Raw genomic sequence first — 26,685 nt, 5'->3', positions numbered from 1 at the left:
TCATTACAACAATACAATTGCGTAAACCCCGCTCGGACCCGACAGACAGACCCTGTCAATCACATACGAGAAGTCCACTATCTTCGCGCGAACAAGCCTTGCTATATAGTTACCAACTAAATAAACTAATGGGATACAATGAACGAGACGACAACTTACTGCAAGACTTTCATGTTGAAAGTTTTATCAATGTGTAATTGATACGGCCGCCACTAAGCTCACTTTACATATAAAAGCTATAATGGTGTACACATAAAAGCCCAGTTGAATGCTTATTAAACATTCACTACGCATAAAGTCCGTAGCCACTGAAGTATACCGCATCTAAGCTGATGCACTTTCCACGTCGTCGGACGATACGCAAGGTGTGTGCGGTGTGTAGTGTGAGTTTACGTGTAGTTGTTTGTGGTTCGGTGTCGGCTAATTTGTACGAGGCGATATCTGGAAGTAATCCGCGTTGTGCAACAAGCCCTGAGGATCGTTACGCAGCCGTTTACGGAGTTATTTCTGTCCATTGAACTGGTTGCGCCTTACCACTCGTCGTTTTTGCGCCTTACCACTCGTAGTTTTTGCGCCTTACCACTCGTAGTTTTTGCGCCTGTAAGCACAAGTACCGTGTCTATAAACTATTTAATTATACTAGATTTTACTGGAGAGACCCGGATCTCTGAGCTTCTTAAGTTCTCTCTTAATTGTGTCTATTCGCTTACTAGGTTAAAGTTGACAATGACAAATTAGGTACATGGCTTGCTTAACATAGTTCACTGTATGTCTAAATAGATTTTTTGTTAATACTTTTAAAAACTGCTTTCTGATGAGAGTATGTGAAAGATGCATAACCGATTTTCCCGTATTCTCTTTGATTGTCGTATGTGGTAGACGTACAAACTGTAGGTACGTGTGTAACTAGAGATTCCTATGTGAGCTGAACGAAAGGCTTATTGTGTTTAGTCAATGAGTCAGAAAGTTGACGTTACTTTAAATAAAAATCAAATTAACTAATTCCGTTGAGAATGAAAACATCACACTCGGTATATAAAAAGAAATCATTTGAATTCTCATTGCCCTCTTGAGCGAGACAATTAGTTGTAGACAGTATATTATGATCTGTCTGGCAAATTAATATTACATTAAGTGTAGGCACCAGTGAGCTCTGAGCCGAGACAGACGACACGTATCGTAGCATGGCACTCGCGACGTGATGCTCTCGGCTCGCATGTCACACATGCAGTACAAAGCTTACCGCTATCGTTACGGTAGCTTCAGTAACTTGTACTCCGTCACGTGGTGGAAGAAGCCAGAGCAAACTGTTAACGAAGCTAATAAAACGAGAACAAAGAAGCCGGTATCGTTTATTTACTCTGCGGTGTGTATCTAACTTTAAAGAGACGTACGTTTGCCAAGTTAAGTAGAACTAACTTAACTATATTTAGTTTCGTTCTCTGTGCCTCTTGTGGCCAACACCGAACATTGACATAGTCGTATTTGTCGATACAATGACCGCAATAGACAGATAACTCGATAGCTATCTCTGAACGAAGGCCGAGCCACTATGTGCTAATAAACTTGTACCGTTCCAACCACTGATATTAAGTGTTGGCATGCTACTAACTAGCGATAAATATCGCAAATACTTCCCTACTAATCTAACGTTTAGCGAAGTATGTAGAACCAATTCTATTCAAACACATACTTGTTTGTACTACTTTATAATATCTCTTCGCTCACTTTACGACAAACTTTTGGAGTACATTATTTGATTAAATTTTGCCAAATGCATAACATTCTCTATATAACGTAATTATATAATTTGTAAAGCAACGGCAGCTCACTGATAGTACACCTACCACCCGGCGAGTCCAATGACGCCGTAGATAACATACATAAGGTCCTCCTAGCCGATATACGACTACGGCGGTCAGTTTCATTGAAACTGGCCATCTGTGCAGGACTTTGTTTATAGTGTCCAAGTGTGTGCACAATACACAAGTACACTCTTTATTCCATTACTCTCAAAGTCTGGTGGGACGGATAACCGACACGACCAGTGAGAGGTCAGGCGCAGGACCGACGGCATTACGTGCTCTCCGAGGCACGGAAGTCTTCGACCTCAACTTCCCAACTCCGGGCAATCTCTAAGAAATTCTTTACAGAATCTCAGAAAAGACTTTTTGGCCCGACCCAGGATTCGAACCCGAGACCTCTCGCACGGCAGCATATACTACCGACCGCGCCACAGAGGCAGTTATAACATACATATATCAGCACTGATCAGTAGTCAGTGGTAAAAGCCACACGCACTCATAACGCTTTAAGATCGTTCACCTGTTTGCTCGTGACAGTTGTGACTTGTGACACAGTACACTGTACAGAGTGTACAGGGTGTAGAGGCGGCGCGCGGCGCGACCGTGCCGGATGTCCATCTGTTATGATCTGCTGTATATTTGTCTTCTATTTCTGATCATTGAAGCTCTACACTCAGTTCATAAACAAATCTGTCAAGTTCACGTGGCTCGGCGGCTCGGTGCCACTGAACGTGAATCGATACATATACATTCACTACTAGCTGCTCGTCATCGGCCTTCATCATCTATAAACTCACGCGAGACTTCGCTAATGAACTACGTTCCTTATGACATGTACTAATTTCTTCGAATTAAGGCCAAATATGGTTTAATTTGAAGAAATTGATGACGACCGCAATTCGTAGCAACGGTTCTCAGAATGAATCGTGAGCTGTACAAGGAGATGCAGCGCGTCATTAATCATTCGTACACAAAAGATAATCTCATCAATAAGTGTGAATATTGAATGGACATAACGAATCGATCGCCGCGGCGCCGTTACCGTTCCCCACTTGTTAATCATTTATTGATTCGTGTGTTGATATGTTATAATTGAGCGGCCCAAGGTGCTCTGCTCCAAGCGTGAAGTCACGACCACACTTGACGAGGCCCTGTGCCGTGTGTATGCTGTTTAGTGTTCACTAATTGTGAGCGAATATCTAACGACATTTGCATATTAATACAACAACCGAGGCGCGCCTATAAAGTGAGAGTACGATCCGCGACATGATCGCATTCATATGTGCCTGTCACTTGTACGCGCCCCGCTGGGAAACTCCTCCGCCTTAACAGACAGTGCGACGCGATATTTTTGGTGAAAAAAAAAGCATATTTTATATCATTACGCTACGACCAATAGGAGCAGAGTAGGTAACAGTAAAAAGTGTTACAAAAACATGGAAAATTCTGACCCATTCTCTCTTATGTGACGCAAGCGAAGTTGCGCGGGTCAGCTAGTAAACAAATAAACCGTTCTTCTCTATAACTAAATCCTAAGATCGTACTGCAGGTCGCGTCTCTAAAAGCCTTAAGCCATGCTCAAGGTAATGCCTTTTGAAATACGAGCGTTGTTTGATTGTTCTGGGATTGAAATTCAAGATAGGGCTGCACGTTGTACCGAAACAATGATGGCTGACTCACAGATTGGGTGTCGTGTTTGTAGTTAATAGTGCTCGTATTTTAGGAGTTGTTAGCATGAAGGGGCACGTGTCTCGGTCGAACTACACACAATGTATTTCGTGTAAGAAGCCAAGCTCTGTCTCGAATGTTGAATAGCGCACGTTTTGAATGCGCTCTGATGATTGCTTCGGTCAATGTATGCATTTGAGGCTCGCCGGACAGCCTGCACGCTGTGTGCGTGTGTGTGCTGGCCTGTAACACCGACTGCTGATAGTGTTGCTTCTTGCAATAGGTACTTGCGTTAACACAATTACCTTATCAGTCAACAGTCGTGTGCTATGTGTATGTATTTATTTGTGTATCGGCTGTCTCCGCTCTATCAGTTCATATTTTCATCAATGTCAATTTATTTTTCTAGACTGTCTGGTAATTATTACATGTTGTGAAACTGTTCGCGTGCATTGTCTGGGAAAATGCACACTCGATTTCTTTTCTGCGGTTGTGAGAGGTTCTAACTAACACGAGTGAATAGTTTTCTTTGTTCATTGATTGAGGATACCGTCGTGTTCGTTGAACGATTTGGTTGATATTACTTCCTGCTGATACTACCGGTTTAAATCTGCACTGAATGTAAAAAGCGAGCCGGTTCGGCCGTGAATATAGATAATGTGATACATTTATCTAACTGTATTAGCACGAGTGCGTGTATCTCGTGATAAAACACAAAAAATAGGTCATGAGTGCAATATTTTGTTTATCAATTCATGTGAAATAGATACGGAATGTTCTCACTGTGTGTCGTATGCATTGTGAGTTTGAGGTTTATTTCATGTCGCGATTGTTATCGAGTGCCGTTGTGCTTCACACTCCCACACACTCTAGTGACGTTTGTTCAGTTAGTGTTAGGCAGCAGGCGACTGAGCCGACCAGCGCATCCTTGCTGTGGACCGTTTGTGTCAGAGGCTGTGTCGCAACCTCATCGACCTCGACTGAACTCTTACGCCTCTCATAATCTTTCGCACTCGGCGACTTCAATATTTCAATTTTAATTAAATATTACCATCGTTTTGTATTGTTAATGTTAATCTTTATTGTTATGTGATTAAACGGTCACTTCACATAGTGCTTAATGTTTATGTACCCAGTGTGTAATGTTTGTATTATTTGAACATGGTGTAGGTACATATCATTGGCAAACAATTATGTTGTCTTTAAAGGGAAATTAAACTAGTGAATGATGGCGAGTGAAGGCAGTCGTAGTCGTAATACTCGTCTGATAACACAATCAAACACACACATTTGACCTCACCTGCCGCCCGCCCGTGGAGAATTACTTCATACAAACAAGTTTGTTTCAAACATTTGCGAATAATATTAATTACTTTGTTATTGTGTGCACATTCATTGCTCACTTGAAGTGCGTAAACAATGATTACTTTTTCATTACCTTTATTTTTACAGTAAATGCACTACGTATCTCAAAATAATCTTTGATATTCATATGAGTAAGAACAATAACATGGGACTCTACATTCAGTCAGATGTTGTTGATCAAATTGAAACGAAGCTGTATTACATGGAGGCAGCGACAGTGGGCGACAGTGGGCGACACACGCCGCGGCATCAAGCATTCATGGGACAGACACGCGCGCTCGACTCTACCGGGACGCAAACATGACCCACAGACACGCGCCACTCACCTACTACTTGTATACTGTGCACACACACACAGTACGCGCAGAGTCAATAGCACCTCAATAATTACACCACCTTGTATTACGGTTTTTACTTCATTTTACATTTTTTGTTTATTCGCCTTGCCATTTGTGAAGGAATACATGAAATTGCTTCCGCGTCGGCCGCTCCAAGGGCCGCCGAGATTATGATTGACAGAAATATGTGATTATCTGTGTACTTGTGACGACCATAACAATAATATAATCATTGTCCACTTACGTGACACTCCAGTTTGTACATGATTATGTCGCCGGAGTGTCGCCGGGGAGGCGCCGGCGGTGGCGGATTATTACGAACCTGTAAATCATTCGTCGTGTATCTCTGCTGCACCTCATTATACGATATGTTTCCCGAGTGACGCAAGCGACGCAACACGGGAAGTCGCTAACTCATTAAATGAAATTGATTCGGCGACAATAAAATTATATTAATACGACAATCTTGTCGACATCAAAAAGTAGTAGTGAAATATGTGAGCGTAACTCTTGTTTATGGCTCGCGATGATTTCGTTCGTTTCCTGCCGTTTTCTAAGAACCTCTCGACGTAGTGTAATGATGAGCGCGCTACAAACATAGCGCGCACCTGCTCGCTGCTTCATCTCCACTAAATCTACGTAAACACACCCCACGGGGAGCGCTCGGGAGGCAATCTCTTGAAATATTACTTGCATAATGTAATGTAAGTTGGAGTCTGTGCGGGCCGCGCGTATTGCTCAGATACCTACTCTTTTTCAATTTTAGTGAATACGCAAGTATGCCGCGTTTGCGTGGCCGTGACTCCGTTGAGCTTTAAGTATATTTACTTAACCGTACCTCTCACAAATGATATTGTTAGCTTTTTAAACAATCGCTTAAGGCAACGCGCTCCGTCGTCCGACCTATGCCGTATAGTATCGCTCACTATGATGAATGACTGTTATGATTTTGACTAATGAGGAACTCGCGCCGATCTTAGTTTTTATTTATCTTGTGTCAAATTAAATGGGAAGCTTTTGCTGGTGAAGTAATATTCGTATGTGTTTAAGATTGGTCCACGTAACCGGCGGCCGCGGAATCGCCTTCACTACCGATGCTAGTCGAGCCTGCAGTGTTGTGTATGCAGTTTGCACTGTAGATATTGACCACGCTCCCTCACCCCACTGCTCTGCCGACATAGTACAGCCTTTTTGGATGAATAAATGAGTACCACCCGTGTTTGTGTTAAAGCGACGTATATAAGAAGTATGTATTTGTGTTAGTGAATCGCTCGTACCTATTTGTTGGTAGAAACCGCACTCTATCAATGTCTATGGAGTTTGTGTCTCGTGTAGGTGTACGTAAGTACTGTTAGCCTTTCCATTTACATTGGTTTTTCATAATGTTTGGTGTGACCTCCACATATACTTCCATTATTTCATCTACGTAATTAATAAGTATGTTAACAGATGCCGCAATATGTGATTGATAAGAGTCGCGTATTTGCCCAAATGACAAAACTCTTAAAACTATCGTTGTCGTTGAACAGATATTGTGATATGATTGTGATCATTGTGATGCTACTCCGTCGTTAATACTCGGCTATAACTAAAAAGCACATGTTAGTCAATAACATAAAATACGTATCGGGTGAGGTTTTTATGAGGTCCCGCGTTACGCGACGCGTCCATCGTCGGCGACGTTCATCGTAAACCCTTGATGTTGTCTGTGCGAGGTATTGTTAGGTATTGTCGAGTGAACGACCGCTCCGAGCACCCCCGTCGCCAACTATTTCCTATCATAACATGATTTAACAAGCGCGTTATGTAACACTGCTCTTGCGATATATCGTATTTATAAACACTGTGGTTTGAGCGAGTAATTATTACTTTTTGCTTTTAGTATAGGTAATTAACTTTGAAGACAGCGCGCGCGTGTTTATGACTTGAATGGTTCTCTTCACCTACATACCTAAATAAAATTTAATTTTTAATACGTACCAAATTTTTTATACGTCATCCGAACTAACTTACGATAATGACTCTCCGTAAATATGGAAGTTTAAATTTTACTACTTTTAGTATGTTGTAAGCTACGTACTGAAACGCGGCCGACTATAATTAAAAGCTAAGTACGTATTCACCCAAGGCTGCGAGTGAGGCATGTAATGAGTGTGATATCATATCAAGCCACGGTAGATAGAGCATGCTGTCTGTAAGGATGCTCACATGCCCAACTCTGCGATGGACTCTTGCTCTTATTGCTGCGACAGACGGTCGCAAGTACTGTATGTACTCTAGATGCGTAAACAGAGACTGATAGATTGGTTGGTACGCGAGCGGCGACTCCGCTGGCGGCACGTCTGTCGGCACTTGTGAACATTAGCGACCGCAGCCTCGCCGCCTCCGTACTTCGCCGCCGCTAATGATATCACGCGACTAGACCCTTATCATACACGTAGATATACTCACTTAATAGCCGCTCATTCAGTACACCAACAACCTACATACATTCCTGACATAATTACTATCTATACACTGACTGGTATACTTAAATGGTTTTGGGTAGCATTTCCTCTGAATCATTACGACGATTCGGTTGATTCTTTGGCTGACCGTGTCTTAATCTACATCAGGCTTCAATTGCTTAATGCTTAACTTAGAGTTCGACACTTATTATACGACACGCATGAATAAAGTATGTTGCCGGGCCAATACTCTAGCGACGTACCTATACATTCAGCGAAGCCAGGCGCGCTGTCTCATAGTTTTTGCAGTAAGGAATAAACAGCCGCGTCATTTCCTCCGTGTCGATCGGTTGACTGCGTAGGGACTTACCTTCATTGTTCGGCAGCACGACGCGCGACGTCGCCTAGCAACAGCCGGTGCCCACCCAAACGCTCTCAATAACACCAACGCCTAGTTGCCCTTATCGTGCTATTTAAAACTACGCAAGTAACCTCCAGACAATTACAATAGTGTCGAGTTAATAGTCAGTAGGCGTGAGCAGCTCGAGTGAGCAATGTGGCGTGCTGGAAGCCCACTTGCAGTAGGTACCTGCGGCCGAGGGTATGATGTGTAAGGCGTAAGGATCGCGTGTCGTGCTCGCTACCTAATGAGCTCAACTGCTTACCCTGGATCGCGGCGAGCGCGTGGCTTCCTTCTTCACCGAATGTGCCAGCCGTGCGCGCTGTGTGTGTGCCGAGTGTGCTCGTCTCAATCACGACCATGTCGTATTGCTGACTATATTGTGACCATGAATTTAAATAATACTATATGCGCGTGAGGATATATCACGTATTTTTATATTAGCCACTTGCGAGGCCATTACCATAAAAAAGTCAAGTTCTTTTAAATTCTAAAAATAATTCTATTTAATACTATGTCATATATTTCTACAGTGTGGGCTCAAAAGATAACACGATGTCCCAATTCGCCATGTATTCATTAGCTAGTTTCCCCGCGGACGAGACCCGGCCGCGGCCCAAATAACAACGTGTAAATAAGTGATACCGCCTCGTAATACCTATTATAGTATATATTCTTACACGTAATACTCCACACACGCACACGCACGCACACTCACGCACGCACGCACACGCACACCGGTACCTACTTACCTTTACTATTTATAATAAATTCACGCTACGGACCGTTTCAGGTTCTTTTCTTTTGTGTTTATTAATATAATCCTTACTTACTGCTCCTGACAAAATAACGATATTAACACTGTTTCATGAAGGTTACTCCTGGCAACAGGCTTTATAATAAGTATCGCTTCGTTTACACTGAAATTACCGTACCCTAAGAAATATTGGCAGCCTACCAGTTTGACGGTTTAATTAAATGTACCGGATACAAGATGTTTCTAAACTTTATAATCATGAAATGGCCAGTGCAATGTGAAGGCGTCGTAACACTCGTAACAAACGGGCCGCAGACTCGATGTTACCAATGTTACCGGGTGGCGCCAACGGCAGTTTGAACCTGTGTCCATGCGTCTGTAGCCATCAGCCGTCATCGCAGTAATGTCGTTAACCATTTTAATGAGTTTCTTTAACACAACCGTTAAGTCGTTTCGGCGGACGCTTACAAAAAGCGAATATTGTTCGGTTCGCCACGATTACTCGCCGCAGTGAAGGAAAGCAATCACCGGCCAGCAGATAACATCGCCGGACTGTATTGTAAGGTGCAATGGTCACGACGTGCCGCACTCACCGCGCCGGACACGTTCCTTAATAAAAAAACAATAATGTTCGATAATTAAATTTGTGTCAGTGTCGAGTGGTGGTTATTATAAGGTCGTACGGTTTGTCGACCCGGTTGCAATGCGCCGGCCGACGACCCTCGGTGCGCAGACTGGCCATCAGCCCGCGCCCGCTCCACAGCGAGCGCGATCACGGTCAAGTAACACACCACTCGGCCCCCCACCACATACTCTTACTCTTGATCAACTAATGAGACCAAATTATACTCCAAGATTGCTTCAAGTGTTCCTCAATTTTAATATCACTTACGCGTAATCTTGGCAGTGTGTCGTGACCTCACTCAAAAGAAAATTGCTCCGATGTGATAAGTATCTATACAAAGTTGTGGCGGTGATGCGACACGCCGACACCGGTGTGTCGTGGGGCCCCCGAGCGACGCGTGACATTCGTGTTGAGTGTGTTGACACTTAACGCGTGCTTCCGCGCTCGGTGAACTTTCGCCGCTGGAGCGGAACGCTCGCGCCGGGGTCGAGCACACGCGTCAGCTCCGCGGGTCAAGTCAGGTGTAGCACATCAACAAACTGTTATCGCTCGCTAGCATCGATAAAATCGAGCGTGGACATCGATCACGACGGTTGTCATCGATTAGTCACTTGTTAACAGTCAATCTATTTAGAGACGTTTTTCCGCGCTGATTGTTTTCTAGAAATACTTAACTGATTTGTCTATAATTACCGTTTACCGTTTTTCTCATCATTCATTGGGGTTGCAGGCATCCATGTGAAAGTACTTTCTTTATTTCAAATCATCGACTAGTGACTAGTAGGTGAATCTGGTGACACGCCACTCATTTGAGGGGCTAACTAATATCGAATGTTCGGGTCTCATAGCAGGGAAATATTGCTTCCTAGTGGCAATGTAGACCGGGCTGTGCCATATGATTATAATGAGCGTGTCAGGGAGAGTGTTCGAGCTGAGTATCGTGAAGGTGTCGGCGTCGGTGTGTTGCGGCGGGGTCACAGTGACGAGTCACAAATCACAAGTGCCGCCAATTACGGCGCGTTATCCAATTGAGCGCGTGCTCGCACAATTATGACCTTAATGCGATAATACGATGAGCTGTGCACCACCATCATCTCCTCATTATATACACTTTTACTTCGTTACTCACTTACAAGTCAGGGCCAACACTGATGCATAGAAGTTGATCCCAATACTATGGCGACATACCACGATTGAATTAGTCTTATATCCTTGGATGGAAAAGAAAGTGCATATCCTCCCTCGAGCACAAAGAGCTTTAGTATTGTCTATCACACACTGACATACTGAAATTGGGTCATGGCTTTCTGGGACGAGAGCCGCAAACTTCATGTTATATGTATAATCGATGTTGCGGAAATGTACGAGAGGTTGGCTCGTCTGCTTGACCCACACTAATCACGATCGTGCTCGGCTACTCTCGCGCTTGCACTACTCCGCACTACTCAGCAGCCAGCTCACGCGTGTGCTGTCGGTCTCTATTTGTCATCCGATAACATTTGTACTGTCAAATAATATGTTTAATGCGATCGTTTCACTTTATATGGTTCACTTAAGTAATTGCGTCCATATAAACAATAACTGAAAATGTTGTTCTTAAACTGCCGTTTATAACATGTAAGTAGGTAAATCTGATTTCGATGATATAAACTAATATCGAAATTATTTATATCAGGTTCGTACAAAATTAACATTGAAATCAGATCTCCAAAACGTAGTTTTCTTTAACATATTTTCAAAGCCTCATGAAACTGTGTAATATGGCAAGCTTGTACACTTTGTGCCTATACAGTATACACCGATACACGATCGTTACAATAAAAGCTACACGCATATATTTTCTGCGAGTACATGAACGATACCCGTCGCCGTCGTCAGCAGTCAGCGGTGTGGGGCTCGTTTGTCGATGATACACGTGGTGTTCCGCACGGACACGGTGTCGCTCGGTCGTGCGGCCGAGTGCACATGAGTGCGGGAACTTGATACACGCACGGGGGCTAATTAGACGATACTATCTTATCTAATTTATCTGGTACTCAGAGAAAGTTCACAAAAAACTGGTCGATGTTAGTTTATCTAAACTAATACGTAATATGATATAGAGATTGTATTTCTCGTCGTCGATACTTTTACCGTCTTCCATATTTTTTACTGCACTTTTTCTTTTCTTCTCCGATACGTAGGAGACTGGCAAAAAAGAGAGAAAATGTGTCAAGTGTAGACGTAACGTCTAGCGCAGTATAATTTGCATAAATACGCGTTTGTATGTCGTTATGTATGACGCTGGCACCGTGGTGGTGCCTGATGCCAACAGCGCGTGTCAGGGTGTCGCTGATGTCCGAGTGGCGCTAGTAGAGTCGGCGACACCTCCGAGCGGCCGGTATTTTTGAACCTACTAAGTATCGGTTCCACCAACCTTTAACTACAATCGACTGCATCATTATAACTTATAACTACGTTTAACCTCGCAGCAGGCGCTAAATTGTAATTCGGCAATCGTTACGAATTCTTAAACGTCGTTCATGTAATCCTTGAATGGTCATTTGGAGCGGCATTAGTGGGTCAATTTGATTGATTCGCATGTTAACTATTGCTGCTTGGAGCTGTAACGTCACGGTGTCAGTCCTCGGTAGTACTCCCTGTACCCAGCGGTGTTACTACACTTACGAGTGGGCAGGCCGCGCTCTTGCGTGTGTACTCAGCTGATGATACAAGAGCCCGGCGCATCTGGCGCTACCGTCGCGTGCTGTCAACTGTTATAATAACAGACACAGTCACTATGAACTACATGTTATATTACCTTATCGGGCATGAATTACATCGCACCGGTGTAAGTACTTAAGACGGATTAGTTGATTGATTAACAAAACAAATACACAGATACCGTGCTGGACCGACATAATAATACCCACGATCGTTTCAGGTCATGTTGTTTGTACACAATGACTTGCTAAGTCGTACGAGAATGCAAAAAGTATGTCGTATTAATTAATTGTTGTCTCGATTTGTTTGTATATAGTGTATGTACGAGTAAGACAATGTCAATGCAATACAAGTAGGAAGCGTTACAAGACGGGTGCTTGTACTGCTTGTGTACGTACGGTACGTGGATACTCGATACCGACGACAATACAGATGTAGTCAGTACAACGTCCGCGGTGGCTGCGAGCCTGCGACCACGGCTGTCATGCCTGAGCCCACACACGATTATTAATTTCCCGAGCTCCGCTCTCACATTCTTTTGTTCGACTAAATGTTAGTACGTACGTAAGCTACGTGTACATAAACGTTATGTAGTTGTGTACACACGTTTTGTCCGACATAACGGGAAAAACTGTAACAATAAAACAATCGCTGTCGAACAATAGTAATATCTAGTAGTTATATAGAATTTGCATATAAATGGAAATTCGCTTTCTAATGAGTGTGGCATTGTGCGCGGGCGCGGATTGCGGTAATGATAGTGAAAGTGCGCGCGCGCAGGCGGCGCAGGACGCGCCCGCGCGCCCTGCTTTGTTCCGCGAGGGCTAATAGCGCTGAATGAAAGGCACGCGCCCGCCAGCGCCCGCCACCACCACCCACCGACACGCTTTGTCTCAATCTCTTTGTTGCTTTTTATGTGACCGCTAGCAATGAAACACTGAATTACTTGTGATTTATAGACGCCCAAGTCATCTATTATACGTCCCCGAACTATGTGTTGATGCTTGGCTTGGCTAAGTAATAATTTAAATATAAAAGAAAAGATAATCTAGCGATATTGTCGACATAGAAAACAATACATTTTATAAGTCAGATATGTGTGATAGTGTGCCGCGACACTGTTTACGTAGATAGCGCGCTCGCCTGGCGGCTGTGCACCACTGCCCACTACCCTCGATAACAGATCTCTATCGATTAGTGTTTACATCAGCTTCCTCGCAACTGACACTAATTACCGATTCATGATAATGTTATGGGTCAGATCCGGCCTAATCGCTTTTAGGTCGGCCTCCGATAAAGCCGACGCTGATTGCGCACACAAGCCCTCCAAATCTAATTAGTGGACACCTCCAAGTGTCGGTGTGTTGTTCGTTAATGATCACGAGCGAGAAGAGCGCGACGAGCTTCATGTGTTTGTTAGAGACAGTACTTGCACCTAACTACTAATATATTTTAGATGATATACTTTATTTTAGTTCATGCAGGGTCCCCTTCTTCTGTATTTCTAATTCGGTAACAGTTGTATTTCATGTCGTCGTTCGTAACATATCACATTATCGCTATTTGTCTTTCAAAGATTGTTCAGCGTATTTGTTATCCAGTAGGATTTATTTCACAGATCATTGCTGCTTCAAACTTTCACTGGAAAATGTATTCTCATGATAAGTTCATCATGTATTGATCAAACATAAAAGTATATAAGTGCGCTGTGCGCTGTGGCGGTATTATGTTGATGGGGTCACATATTCACTTTCGTGTGCACGTAACGTAATCGAAGTAAAAGCGTGTAAGAGCGTCATCATGTGCGGGATGTGGTGGTGTGACACGCGTCGCCGTCACATTAGCTTAATGTACCGCATTATCTGCTACTTGAGAGACAGCAGTGGAAAGTGGCGCGACGGTAGCTTATAGCTTAGTCATCTAAACGACGAGCGAATGAGGAGCTCGTGGCTTAGTTAACAACAGCCGCGCGGATAGATCTTTGAGGTTAAGCAACGCTTGCCGAGGTCGATCTGTGGATGGGTGATCATCTTATACATATCGAGTGCATCCGTGTTCCAGAAGGCACGTTAAATTCTTGGTCCCGGCTGTCATTTTCGAAGATCTTTGACAGTCGTTAACAGTAGTCAGAAGCTGGAAAGTCTGGACATCCAGTCTTATCGAAGGGTATCGTGGTATAACCCAGGTACTGTGTTGTGGAGGTCAGATAGACAGTCGCTCCATGTAAAACACTGGTATCCAGCTGCATCCGGTGAGACTAGAAGCCGACTTCAACATAGTTTGGAACAAAGGCTAAGCGAATATATATACCTATTTAAACGACGAGCCACTGACTAATGACTCGTGTCACTCAAGACGTCCAGTCGTGTCCACCACGCAATGTTCTGCAGCAATAAGCAAACGCTCTAGCGTTCATGCCGATGTACGTCTCATAAGCACTTTATCTAAGCTAACTTAGTAACGTAGCGTTGATATTACAACGGACTTACCTCACGTTGTCACGCGGTCAGCGCGCGCATTTCCAAATGCTTTCTATTCTAATTTGTCAATTTTGCAGGAATTCCTTTTTGTTGTTTCGAAAAATTTTATAGTATACTAAAATGCATAATACGTGTCAGCAACGGTTTTCTACTTTCGTGTAGATGATTTTTACTATCGTAGAGTGTACGTGTTGAACTGTGAGCGAATTTGTCGATATGTTCCGGAGCGCGGCAGGTCGCGGGTGTGCAGCACGTGTGCCGCGAGCCTCCGCCGCCGAGCCATTATGTAACACACCGCGCCTCACATCGCCCATATCCTACATATAATTATGTACATATTGATATTCTCATGTAAATCTGCTTATCCTTCACTCTATCTACATTTTGCTATGGAATGTCTGTTTTTATTGTTTTTATTCCATTATGTAAAAGATAACAGGATCACACTGACATGATGTCATTACGTTTTTTCCTCAGAGAAATAAAGATTTTTCATGAGATTTGTATCTCGGGTTTTGTCCCAGACAATGCGGCTTGGAAACTGCCAATTAAACCCTCTGGTTCGTGCGAAAAGAACGAAGAGTTTTTACCCGAACACATCAGTCATGTACAAAGAAGGGGCAATAACTTAATTTTGAAGTTCTGCGAAATGTAACGTGTTTAATGAATGTGTCGTCAATAGCCGCGTGTTTCGACGAAGTGCTCGCTCGTTGCGTGTTCTCAGTGTTGTTGTTCGTCGTAGTTCGTCGTAGTTCGTTGTCGTATATAAGATATATCGGGGCTACATCAGCCGGTCACTCTCGTCACCCTCGTGTTCACTTATACTCGAGCCGGGAACCTATTCAGTCAATAATATTCCTACATGTCGGAACATCGCGTGCTAACGTGCTGGTGTATACTAAAAATAAACCCACGTTAGAATAGAGATGAATTTAAATTAATTGTCATTTTGTGTGTTACCTAAACACATTGATTATATTATATAGGTATTATAGGTAAACACGAGTGTACGTGAAACGATCATTTTATTGATACGACAATAAAATTATTGACGAAAGAGCTGTATTAGTATGTTTTGAATATATCCCTTCATATCGTGCCCGTGCCATTTGTGTTGTGTGATAGTCTATAGTCGGTACTATCGTATAGTATAGTATCGAGAGTTTGATATTTCGAATGTACTGCAAAAGTTATTCCTACTGGCGCCCGCTAGAGGCGCTGATCAGACTGTCGTACATAATTTTTTGATAGCTAGCCGGTTGTCTATAGTCGATAGTAAAAATCGCGCTGCGGGTACTATTTGTGATGATAGCCATTTCACTACCAACTGGTTCCTGCATTATTTAACGCATCTATGTTAAGTTTAAGTCATTTTCCTATTATATACTAGTTACTATATATTTAGATGCGTTGTCATAATCAATCATATAAAAAGCTTAACATTATCGTGAAAATGTTTGTCGCTATCCTTTGATATTGTTAGGCCTCGGTAGATATGTTGCTGTCGACTGGAGGGTGATGTGTTATTTTAGTACACGGGGACTATTCTCGACTTAACCATGTTAGTGACTACAGTGACCTTTTCATGTAACGTGTTCAATCAATCGTGCACGATCGCCGGCCACACGGTCGTCTGTGCCGATCAGTTGCGTCCTTTCGCTCGATCCTTCAGCTTTCTCAGTGGCGCCGCTGCGACCCACATACGACTGGTGGGACCGGCCCGGCAGCTCCGCACCTCCGCCGCCGCTCCACGCGAAAGCTCCGCTATTTATTGTCTATAAATTATATATGAGACACACCGTGAACATTGAACAACCTTTCATTTATCGATCGCGTGCTCCAAATACCTATAATATTGAGCCTGAATTCGATACGAATATCGTAGTTGAGACCGGGTCAGTTCTCACCATGTTTCCCTCTAACGTCCGAGTTAGGTTACTGTTGTAGGCACGAATAGGAAAAAACGATGACTTAATAGAGAATAGAGGTATTGGCTCAGCGCCAGACAATAAGAACGCCTCCTTGATTCCCGACGTAATCGACTCTACAAGTAGCCGGTTGGGTCCGGCCGTCGCTTTAATTCAATCACTGAAGAGGTCAAAAATAAAGTAAGTATAATTAGTAATTAGCAGTTAGGTGATTGAGCAGTAGACGAGCACCACTGGGCTACTAGGAGGCACATTAGGCGGCGGGTCACGGTCCCGCCTATGCAGGGTGTCGTAAACATGCCGTCACCGCTATATCTGCGTCTGCTCCGACACGCTCACTGTTGCTATATCGACGCCCCCAAGGAATAAACCGGTATTATACTATTACCGACTTTTTATTGTTATTACATTTTCGGTATCTATGGGTGTGAATACACCTATACAATTTTTTTCAGATTTTTTCTCCCAAAATTTTCAATGATTTCCGTTATGACATGTTTGTTCCATGGATTCTTTTTTATTTTTATTTACGTGAAAAATACCGCTATACCTTATTACAAATTAAATTATATGCCCAAATTTCGGTAAAGAAATATTACTGTAAAATATTCCCTAAAATCTTCTGGCTAACGCGATTACGGGTTTATTCTCGTAAATTTTTAGGCCGACATTTTCGGTAATACTCTATTACAGTAATCATTTTAATTTTTTTTGTTTTATTAATTATTCCCTTTACTATACTGATAAAATATTTATAATACATAATCGGTTTCCAACTATTACAATCAATATGACTCAAAGAAATTTCCTACAATATAACTGTTACAATTATTTACACTTCTATGGTTATTAATTTTTCACCGTAATAAGTCGGTAACTGAATATTACAATCACCCTCTGTAATGTAAAAACACGTTCGATAATTCAGTAAACTTATATTATGTCTATGATTTTTAAGAAATTCACAAGAATAACTCGGTAAGTAAACATTGCTGGAATAATATTAATAAGTGAAGATCCTAATATATCATTACCTTTAAAAGTGTTTGAAACCATTTTCGGTATTATGTATTTTGGCGATTTACTAATCCTGTGTATATACAATAATTTCACAGGTTATGTTTAACTATTAGAAAAAAAATTAGCTTTCCCTCCATATGACAATGTTGTCATAATTACCTTTTATAGAAAAGTTATACCTGAAAAACACTAAAACATTTCTCCTGTAAAATTAGATTTTTGCGATTACCGGTTTATTCCTTGGGGGCGTCGATATCAACATTGTCAACGGACGCCCCGGACTGTGCCCGGACTGTGCCCGCACCTGATCACTAGCGATGACACCTCATTATAAACCACGAGCATTGTTTCCGACGACAATACAAATAATACATTATAAGTACTAATTATATTATTTGTTAATATCTGACACAAGGCTTAAATCCTGTTTCTATAAGATTTCGGATATAGCCCTCGAAACAACTAGTGTGTTTTGTTTTGTTAATACATCAATTAAATAATAATATTGTGATGTCGATAGTCTGGTGAACCTTAGGTCGCGACGCAGAGTGCCGTGTACTGTGTACTGAGTAATGTGTAGTATACAGTATAGGGAGAGTAGGCGGGCGGTGCAGCGACCGCGCGGCCGGCGCGCGACCCTGACCGTCATCATCTCTATTTATACACGTGCGTGCACACCGGTCGCTAGCCGCTCCACTTATTACGTGCGCGCAACACAACACCATGTGCGTACTACGCACCACGCACCACGCACCGCGCACCGCTACATACTACATATATACTGCACCTTGTCATACATACACATACACCAAACCATACGAGCTAGTGAAACCACTTACACGTATAATTTCACTGCTCAGAATGCTCATTGTAGTTTAATAACTCTTGTTGTACATCAAATATTGCACTTGATGGCTGATAAAGCTTCACGAAGACAAGCAAAAAGAGTGAGCGACTTGACGTTGCCGGATTATGTGCCCAAGTGTATCTCTATTGAGAAATTCATTGAATGTTGGAGGCAATGCTGACACATAGGAATTCTCTGCCGTCGCAATACTCTGTACCGCGATCGTTACATGTAATAGTGTTGATGTCACTTGTTCAAACAAGTATCTATCTAAACGAGTAAACGAGTACAAGTAAACTGTACTGTTCGCTAATAACTATGCGCATCGTTGACTCACATTCATAACCTTATTTTACGAATTGTTTCATAATTTCCGCAACTGTATCCGGACACAACATACAAGTAAGCCTGCTTTCAATTTGAGGAAGAGATAATGTAGGATCAGCTGTGTACGTAACTGTATATGTATAAGATTATGTGTTATTAGAAGGTTGGAGTTGATGATATTAGATTAAAGCCAGGTATGTAGTCATTCGGGGAATGCCACCACCGTGCGTGTGCGTGTGGTGTAGTCGGTGTGGGGAGCGTGCGTGCGTAGCGGTGGTGAGCGGTGGTGAGCGGTAGTTCGGTACACGATACAAGCCGAGCGCGCTTCTGTGCGGCTCCACGCGCCGCTCTGTCTTATCTGACTCTAGCTGACGTGTTCCTATATACACTTTACCTCTATGTATGTACCACGTGTTACCATATATTTCCATTCTATAGTTTTTTTGTTAGAAGTGTCAATGAAATATTCCCTAACATTTCTACAAGTTCATGTCCTGCGTTCAGACATAACTGTTGCATGTAGATAAAATATGTGTATAAAATTAAGTGAATTAAAGTACGTATAAAAATGAGGAAGCTATGAAATATGAGTGTATGGAAGCCATACTCGCGAGGTCGTTGACGCCTTGACGTACTCGACCGAAGGGGCTGCTACCTCCCTCACTACAGTGTGTCCGCAGTGTCCTGTCCTAGTACTGATGTGTTACAGTTTTACCCTATTATTAGAGGTAAATAGTGGTCGCCCAGCAGTCTAAATTCGACTATAATGAATTTAAATAAAATAAAATAAGCATTTATTACTGAAATTTACATTTTACACCCTGTCAAATATTACAAAATTAACTGTTAATTTCCCCGTAATATTTTTTTCGCTTGTCGGTTAATCATTTTCAGCTTGTCCTTCGACAAAGGCCTCCTCTAATGCTTTCCACTTTCCCTGTGTTTAGCAGTTTGTATCCATTCTGGGCCAGCGATAGTTACTCCTCTTGCTATGCCGTGGGTATTGGATTTAGACTTAGCTCTCATTATCGGACATTGTTTTGTGCTATCGATTGGACTAGTTGTTTTTCAGTGAATGACGACCTCAACGACACAATGCGGTCGAGCACTGATATAAATGCTTTTTCTTAACATAAAATGATGACAAAAACAGCTTGTTCGTTCTTTTACAAGCAAGTTATACTGCTCTCAAAGAATATTCTAGAAACCTGTTTAGCAACACCATGTTGGTTTTTCCAATAATTGTCGTAACCATACTTCTCGGAGAAGGTACATAGCAACACAGAAGAATTTTAACTTTATCGCTTTGGTATTATTTTATTAAAAAAACCGAGGTGTAACCGGTCTGTATATATTAGTGTGACACCTACGCCTTCCGGAGACAAACACTATAAACAAACGCGTTAGATATGAGCGCCACGATCTGTGCGACGCGGACATTCCCCATACATCATATTTGCATACATTTATGTTCAAACACAACCGTTTTTCATTGTAAAGTTAATAGCCGCGCCGATTCACAGGTAGCCACAATGAAAACGAATCCGTTTTATTGGTTCTTTTGTTTTATTTATAGACAAACGTGTTCATTAATTACGTATATCACCTTATGTAATGGGATGGTTGTAGTGTCAATTAATGTTAGTGACAGCCTGTGTTCGTGAGTGTGATCATTGGAATAGGTGATTTTTCACATTATGCGTAAATTATAATATTGTGCGAGATACACCGACAATATGTAGACTTGTTATTGACTGCTGACTGGTGCTAGATTGATCAGACCTCCCTGTATTACTGTAATAAATACCCGGTTTAAAAAGTTATTAAACAAAAAATCTCTACAATATTATTATATTATACATAAATTTTCCTTTAGAATCACTCTATTTAACCAAAAAACAACCTAAATATCCGGTTCGTAGCTTTAAAGATCTAACCATAAATAGGGACAGACGGTGGAAAGCGACCTTATTTTATAATGTTGTGATTAAACGCGTTAACATATGCATTGCTTGTTGGACCCCTAGGTTAATGGTTACTGTAGTGCAGGGGTCCCAACCTTTTCTTAGTCCGGGACCACTTTTATATTAGTCTGGTTAGCAGGGACCACTATGTAAGTATAATAAATATAATGTGTATTATTATCGTCCTGAAAATTTTAAATTTATAATCATTCACGGACCATATTTTGACTTCCACGGACCACCGGTGGTCCGCGGACTGTAGTTTGTGTGATCCAAAAATACGTAGTTGTTTCGGGTCTGGTTGTACCTTATACCCGTTGTTTGTATGTTTGACAAAGTCCCCGCGGCACGAGAGTCGACAAGAGTAATTCTTGATGCGGGAGGACCTTATGTTCAAAGGGCCTACTGCGAAATGTGCAGTTGTAAGAATACGCAGTTGCTCGTAAGTGTATCGTGTGTTGTACGCAGGAGGCGGAGCTGAGCGCGTGGACGGCGTTCCTGCAGCGCGCCGTGGACGCCACCTACAACACCGAGGTCGTCATCGACAACCTGCACAACATGATCGGTGAGCACCCGGCCACGCTTCATACCGTTACTTGTTACTACACTTCACTTAGCGCTTTGATTTCAATACTAAATGCTCCCATCGAGGAAACACCTATTCGTGGACATCAAAGGGGCCGGTGTAGCGTGCGAGATAATGCACAGAGGAGGAGGTTATAAAATATATTTTAGGAACTCAGATGTTAAAGACTGCCTAGAGTGGCTAGGTTTCACGGCAGGCGGCGGCAGGCGGCACGTCGATGTATGACACGGTAATAACGCGACGGCGGCCGTAAAACAGTTTTATGATGGATATAAAAGATGTCGGCGGCGCGAGTGCGGCCGATACTCATGTGATATCATGTCCCTGCGCGTGGGCCTTTATTGCGGTGCGGCGGTGCGCCGGCCCCCTGCGCTTCCCGTCACATCACCTGCGGTTTTATCTGCTTCGTGGCTATGATTTCATCTCGACCATATTTACAGTGATTGATACCGCTCGTCACACTACTTTGATCTTTGCTTGACATGCGTGTTTTATAAGAGCTTTGATCATTTTCTCGGTCGTTAGCCCTATCAATCAAAACTGCCAGTCGTATTTTGACTATGAGGTGCCTGACTTCAGAACCGGTCCCAAGAAAATAGTACTAGTAACTGTAATCATATGCATACGCAGAGTAGTTATACTGCTCATAAGAACGTTAGCGAAATAATTAAATTACTTGTCCTGACTGACTTATCATCACGAAGCCTAAGCTATGAAGTTAGGGACTTGAAATTTGGGCAAGGGGTGCCTTCTATGATGCTTTGCATCCACTAAGAAAGGATTTTTTAATATTGCTCTCCTAAGGGGTTAAAATATATGATGAAAGTTTGTATGACATTTGTTATTTTAGAGCCCTAGAAGCGTGAAACTTTATATCTAGGTGTTTCATTGAAATAAAAGAAATATGTGTTTCAGTCATTTTCAAAATTCATCGTATAACAGCAGAATGTAGGTGTGTGTTGACACGCGGCGCGGGTCGCGTGTGCAGTGAGCGTGTGTCGTGTTGCAGCCGAGCAGCGGCGCTGCGTGCGCGAGGTGTCGTCCAGCAGCGTGTTCACGTCGCTGTGCGCCGCCGGCGAGGCGGGCGCGGGCGCGGGCGAGGCGGGCGCGGCGGCGGAGGCGGCCACGTCGCCGCTGGACCGGCGCGCGCCGTCGCTGGCGTGCAGCACGCCCATCGCGCGGGACTAGCGCGCGGCGCCGCGCGTGCCGCGGACCCGCAGCTACTATTGCTGCCTGCAGAACATTAAACGCTGGGTCTAGTGCGCGCCTCCCGCACGGCATATCCCTGACGAATTCTATCTCTTATGCTTATGTGTTGGACCCCCTCCCGTCTCGCATATTACTGTAGCGAATTTCGTTCCCCGCTAATCTCGAAACGATGATCGGTAACTGATGTTTTTAATTACCGACTCCCGTATATTTAGGCTTCGTGGGGTTCTTTCGAGTGTACGGCGAGCGAATGGCGCTACGAGAAGTGTGCGGGGCGCTCGGGGCCTTATATCGTACGAGTGTAGTATCCCGCTAGTGTCGCTAGAACGCCTCTCCCTGTGATGTCGTGATGTCGGCGGAGTGCAGCGTGTCGGCTGCAGGCTCGGAAGTGTGCGCTGCGCGTTACGTATTGTTGCTATAACTCGATATAAATAGCGATCGCTCGACTCCGACGCGAGCCCGAGGCCTTGGCGTACACCAAATTATATTTTTATCACTTTGTAATCAATATACGAAATGCGCCCAAACACTCGACACTCGATATTCGCTCGAATATTTACAGTGTTGCGATCATCGCTCTAGACGTTGGTGTGCGAATGAAGCTCTCCGCCCACTGCATCGCAACGTGCACTGTTCGCTGTGTGTTCACGGCTCACTCGGCGGACACACTACGCCGCCGCGCCGCGACAGATTCAAGCGACGCACGCAGCACGTACTAGATCACAGTGAGCGGAGAGCTTTAACCGCCGCGTCTGGTGCACGAGCCTCGAAATAAACTATATCAATATGAAGTCATTCGAACGATAATAATATGTGGTGTAATATATTAACGATAATAATATATATGGTATCGTTATGTAACGCATGAGTACAAACTATATCTGATATGTTTATATACGTATGTACCTAACACTGCCTTATAGCGTGTGTTCAACTCGTGCTTGTAAGCTGTGTGCGATCCAGTGGGCGGTGTCGAGCGTGTCGACCACCGTCGACCACCGTCGAGCACTGTCGACGCCAGGAACTGCTATTAAAATCAAATATATGTAGATGAGTGGTGGATTATTATATGATAGTGCACAGCAAGAGATCACTTGTGGCGTTTCATGTGTTGTTCCATCGTCAGGATGGCGTTGTGAGATTGAATGTCGGTCGCAGCACTCTGGTGTGTACGCAGTGTACACACGACTCTTAGATATAGTTACTTAGTTAAGGTTGCAATACTTGCAGTCACGGTGGTTGTATATTATAATGTAATATCGTTCAGTAAGGTTGGTGTTCGGTGCTGGTCGGACGTGTCGTGCTTACATATAAGTAGTGGTTGTTCGTAGCACGTACGCCACTCGCTGTTTACTCTGTTTAGTGACAGATCAATGTGCGCTCCCTGTTATAATGTACGTTAAACGCCGCTAACTTAGTTCATGGTGCTGTTTATGTGTTATTATTATTGAATGCTTATTGTAATCAACTGCCTCCTGAGTTGCTCTGCTGTCACTCGTGTCACTACATCACATTAAAATGAACAAACATTAAGTAAAGAAAAGTTGATGGTACATTAAAAGCGAGAGTTGTAATTGTCAGTACTAGGTAGAGAGTGATGTGGTGCAGGGTGCGCGGTGCAGCGCGTGAGTGTGTGAGTGCGTGAGTGGGTGACGCCTCCTAGTTGTAGGATTTTGGAAACTTTTACATAATTGTTAGTATGGAGCGAGTACGCCGTACCTCTCCTCGTAGTTAGATCTGATTATATGTAAGTATATTATTATCGTGCTTCACCGTTGATCTATATGTAGTCTACTTATCTGTATGTAACACAGTATTAACATATTCACGAGTCTAATTATATATTCGTTCGATGTATAAGTATTTTAAAGTCTCGATATATAACTTGTAAGTGTTGCCAAATTTTGACTAGTGAGTATATAACGTGGGCTCGCCTCACTGCCTCTGAAGCTTTACTAAATATTGATGTATTCGTTTGGCAGATGTTCGTGTATTTTTATATGTTAAATGATAACGTTGTTAGTGCACAGTTTGAAGAATGACATAACTTGATTAATTGAGAACAAAGTATAATAATGAATAGTATAAATGATATTGATATCGTGGCATTGTGATATAACAACGAACCATATAGACGTGTTGTCGTGGGAGCTTAACGTAGTCGCGTGCAGTTGCTGCTGCGACACTCCTCGCTGCGGCACATGTTTGTATTATAATATATTATCTGTTTATATTGAACTGTTGATACATGCTGAATATTGCTGAAGAGAGAATTAGTGTATGTTTTATATTATTATATTTATGTATTGTAGTTAGACAAATATGTTCCCTGTTACAGATCCTATTATAGTATTATTCGCGACGTGTACATACTGTGAATGCTCTGATGCTCTGTCTATAGCTATATGATATTATTGATGGATCTATTGCTGTATCAAATATGTACATTTATAATTAGTGAAGTATTTGGTGGCGCGTCAGTGTTACTCATTGAGTGGAATTCTTTGTATGAAGTTGTTCGTCTGGCTGACCACACACACTGCCATCTGTATTTGGTACAGGAATATGTGCGCGGGCGCAGCTTGTCGCGTCTCACCGGTCTTGTCTGAAATGTTCGAGGAGAAGCAATGTAACATTGAACGTGATTCGTGTGAGTTTTATACTTGGTCTAGCACAGTCACGACACATCTGTATCTAGTATCGTGATAACGTGATAGTAGGCAATCATATACAAGTTGGTAACATGTGGTGGTGTCGTCGCGACCAGACGTGCGCCCGCGCTCCACACATTCCAGATTTTCCACGTATTTTGTGTATAAATCTATTGTAATAAAATAAAAAGTGATTATTTTAAAATATATTTTTATTTGTACCTTTTATCGACATTATACATTTGATTGAATTTTCACAATTAATACATTAGATTACATATAATAATATGAATTAATCAGACTCTGGTTGGCAAGTCGCGCGACGCGCTCTCGCTGTGGCACGCACACGCGCACGCGCACGCGCACACGCACATGTATACACGTACACGTACACGTGTGCGGGATACTTCCGTGTAGCAGCTGTACCGCGCAGCGCCAGGCGCCGGCCACGCGCGGCTGAACTACGGCTCGTTGACCACCGAGCGCGGTAAAGCTGCCACACTCCTATATGACACGAAACAACAAGCTACCCTAACGCGCTCCAGACGAAGTGGTAACAGAAGCGAGCTGTGCCATCCGCTGTGTCGCCACTACCTACTACACCGCTACTTTACATAATACGCACCTACACTACATACAATACATATCATTATGTACTACTTATGGGGATAGCACCGATTGCACAACACTGTGGTACCAGCTTACACCCGACACATACACACCTTTACACACACAGATTGATCCTCAATTCTCAATTCTGTCTATTGATCTGATTCAAAACAAATAAATAGGTGGTAAAGTAACGGCTTAAAAAATGTCAGCAAGTTGAGTATCTAGGTTATCTGAACGTTTGATGCAAACGATGGTCAATATGCACCATGTTCCTTGTACACGAGGAGTATCATATTAGTTACAGATCCAGAAGTAAGTTATTTTATTTAGGTGTGATGCAGTGTCGGGTGTTTAGTGTGAAGCCAGCGTGTAAACGACGTCGAGTCTCGTAACAGCGGCGACTCGTATGGATATCCGCTCGGGTATTCCGCGGCGGCGAAGCTAGGAGCCGGCCACCTCCACTACTCGTATATGGCACAGACGGCGCGGAGGACGAACGGACGGTTCGTACGCTGACTCCCGGACGATATCACTTCTAAACAATTATACTGCGTAGCCGACGAACGTCCGTAGCGATCTATAAATAAAGCGACGGTCGCCCTGTTCATAATACTGCGGGACGGCGACCCTCCACTCAGCACACTTATCACTAGTATTTACACGGGCGGCGGCGGCGCGGGCGCGGGCGGCGCGGGCGGCGGCGGCGGCTGCGGGCGGGCGCGCGCCGGCGCCAGCACGCGGTGCGGCACGGCCACCGTGCGGCCCGCCGCCTGCACCGCCACGTGCCCGCGCCGCGCCGCGCCCACCACCAGCACGCCGTCGCCGGCCCGCAGCCGCAGCGCGCCCGACTCGTCCGCCCAGTCCGCGCCCACCACGCGCTGCTGCGGGTAGCCCAGCTTCACGCCGCCCGCCACCGTGTAGGCGCGCGACGGCGGCAGCGGCGGCGGCCGCTC

General features: G+C 43.5%; 2 protein-coding genes across 6 annotated transcripts in view; one reads left to right on the top strand and one right to left on the bottom strand.

Annotated features, from left to right (window-relative positions):
* The window catches only part of LOC142978483 (uncharacterized), a 27,544-nt gene extending 2,219 nt beyond the window's left edge, over positions 1-25,325 (top strand). The window contains exons 3-4 of the mRNA XM_076122956.1: positions 21,143-21,239; positions 22,270-25,325. Coding sequence (XP_075979071.1) covers positions 21,143-21,239; positions 22,270-22,448 — 276 coding nt within the window. The 3' untranslated portion in view covers positions 22,449-25,325. The remainder of the gene's footprint in view (positions 1-21,142; positions 21,240-22,269) is intronic.
* The window catches only part of dachs (unconventional myosin-IXb-like dachs), a 35,486-nt gene continuing 34,117 nt past the window's right edge, over positions 25,317-26,685 (bottom strand). For all 5 annotated transcript variants that reach the window (XM_076122949.1, XM_076122950.1, XM_076122951.1 and 2 more), the window contains one exon: positions 25,317-26,685. In XM_076122949.1, coding sequence (XP_075979064.1) covers positions 26,389-26,685 — 297 coding nt within the window. In that variant the 3' untranslated portion in view covers positions 25,317-26,388.

The sequence above is a fragment of the Anticarsia gemmatalis genome, chromosome 14 (genome assembly GCF_050436995.1).
Source record: "Anticarsia gemmatalis isolate Benzon Research Colony breed Stoneville strain chromosome 14, ilAntGemm2 primary, whole genome shotgun sequence".
NCBI lineage: Eukaryota > Metazoa > Arthropoda > Insecta > Lepidoptera > Erebidae > Anticarsia > Anticarsia gemmatalis.
The sequence above is the reverse complement of the archived record's forward strand: the minus strand, read 5'-3'. Positions and strand labels throughout refer to the sequence as shown.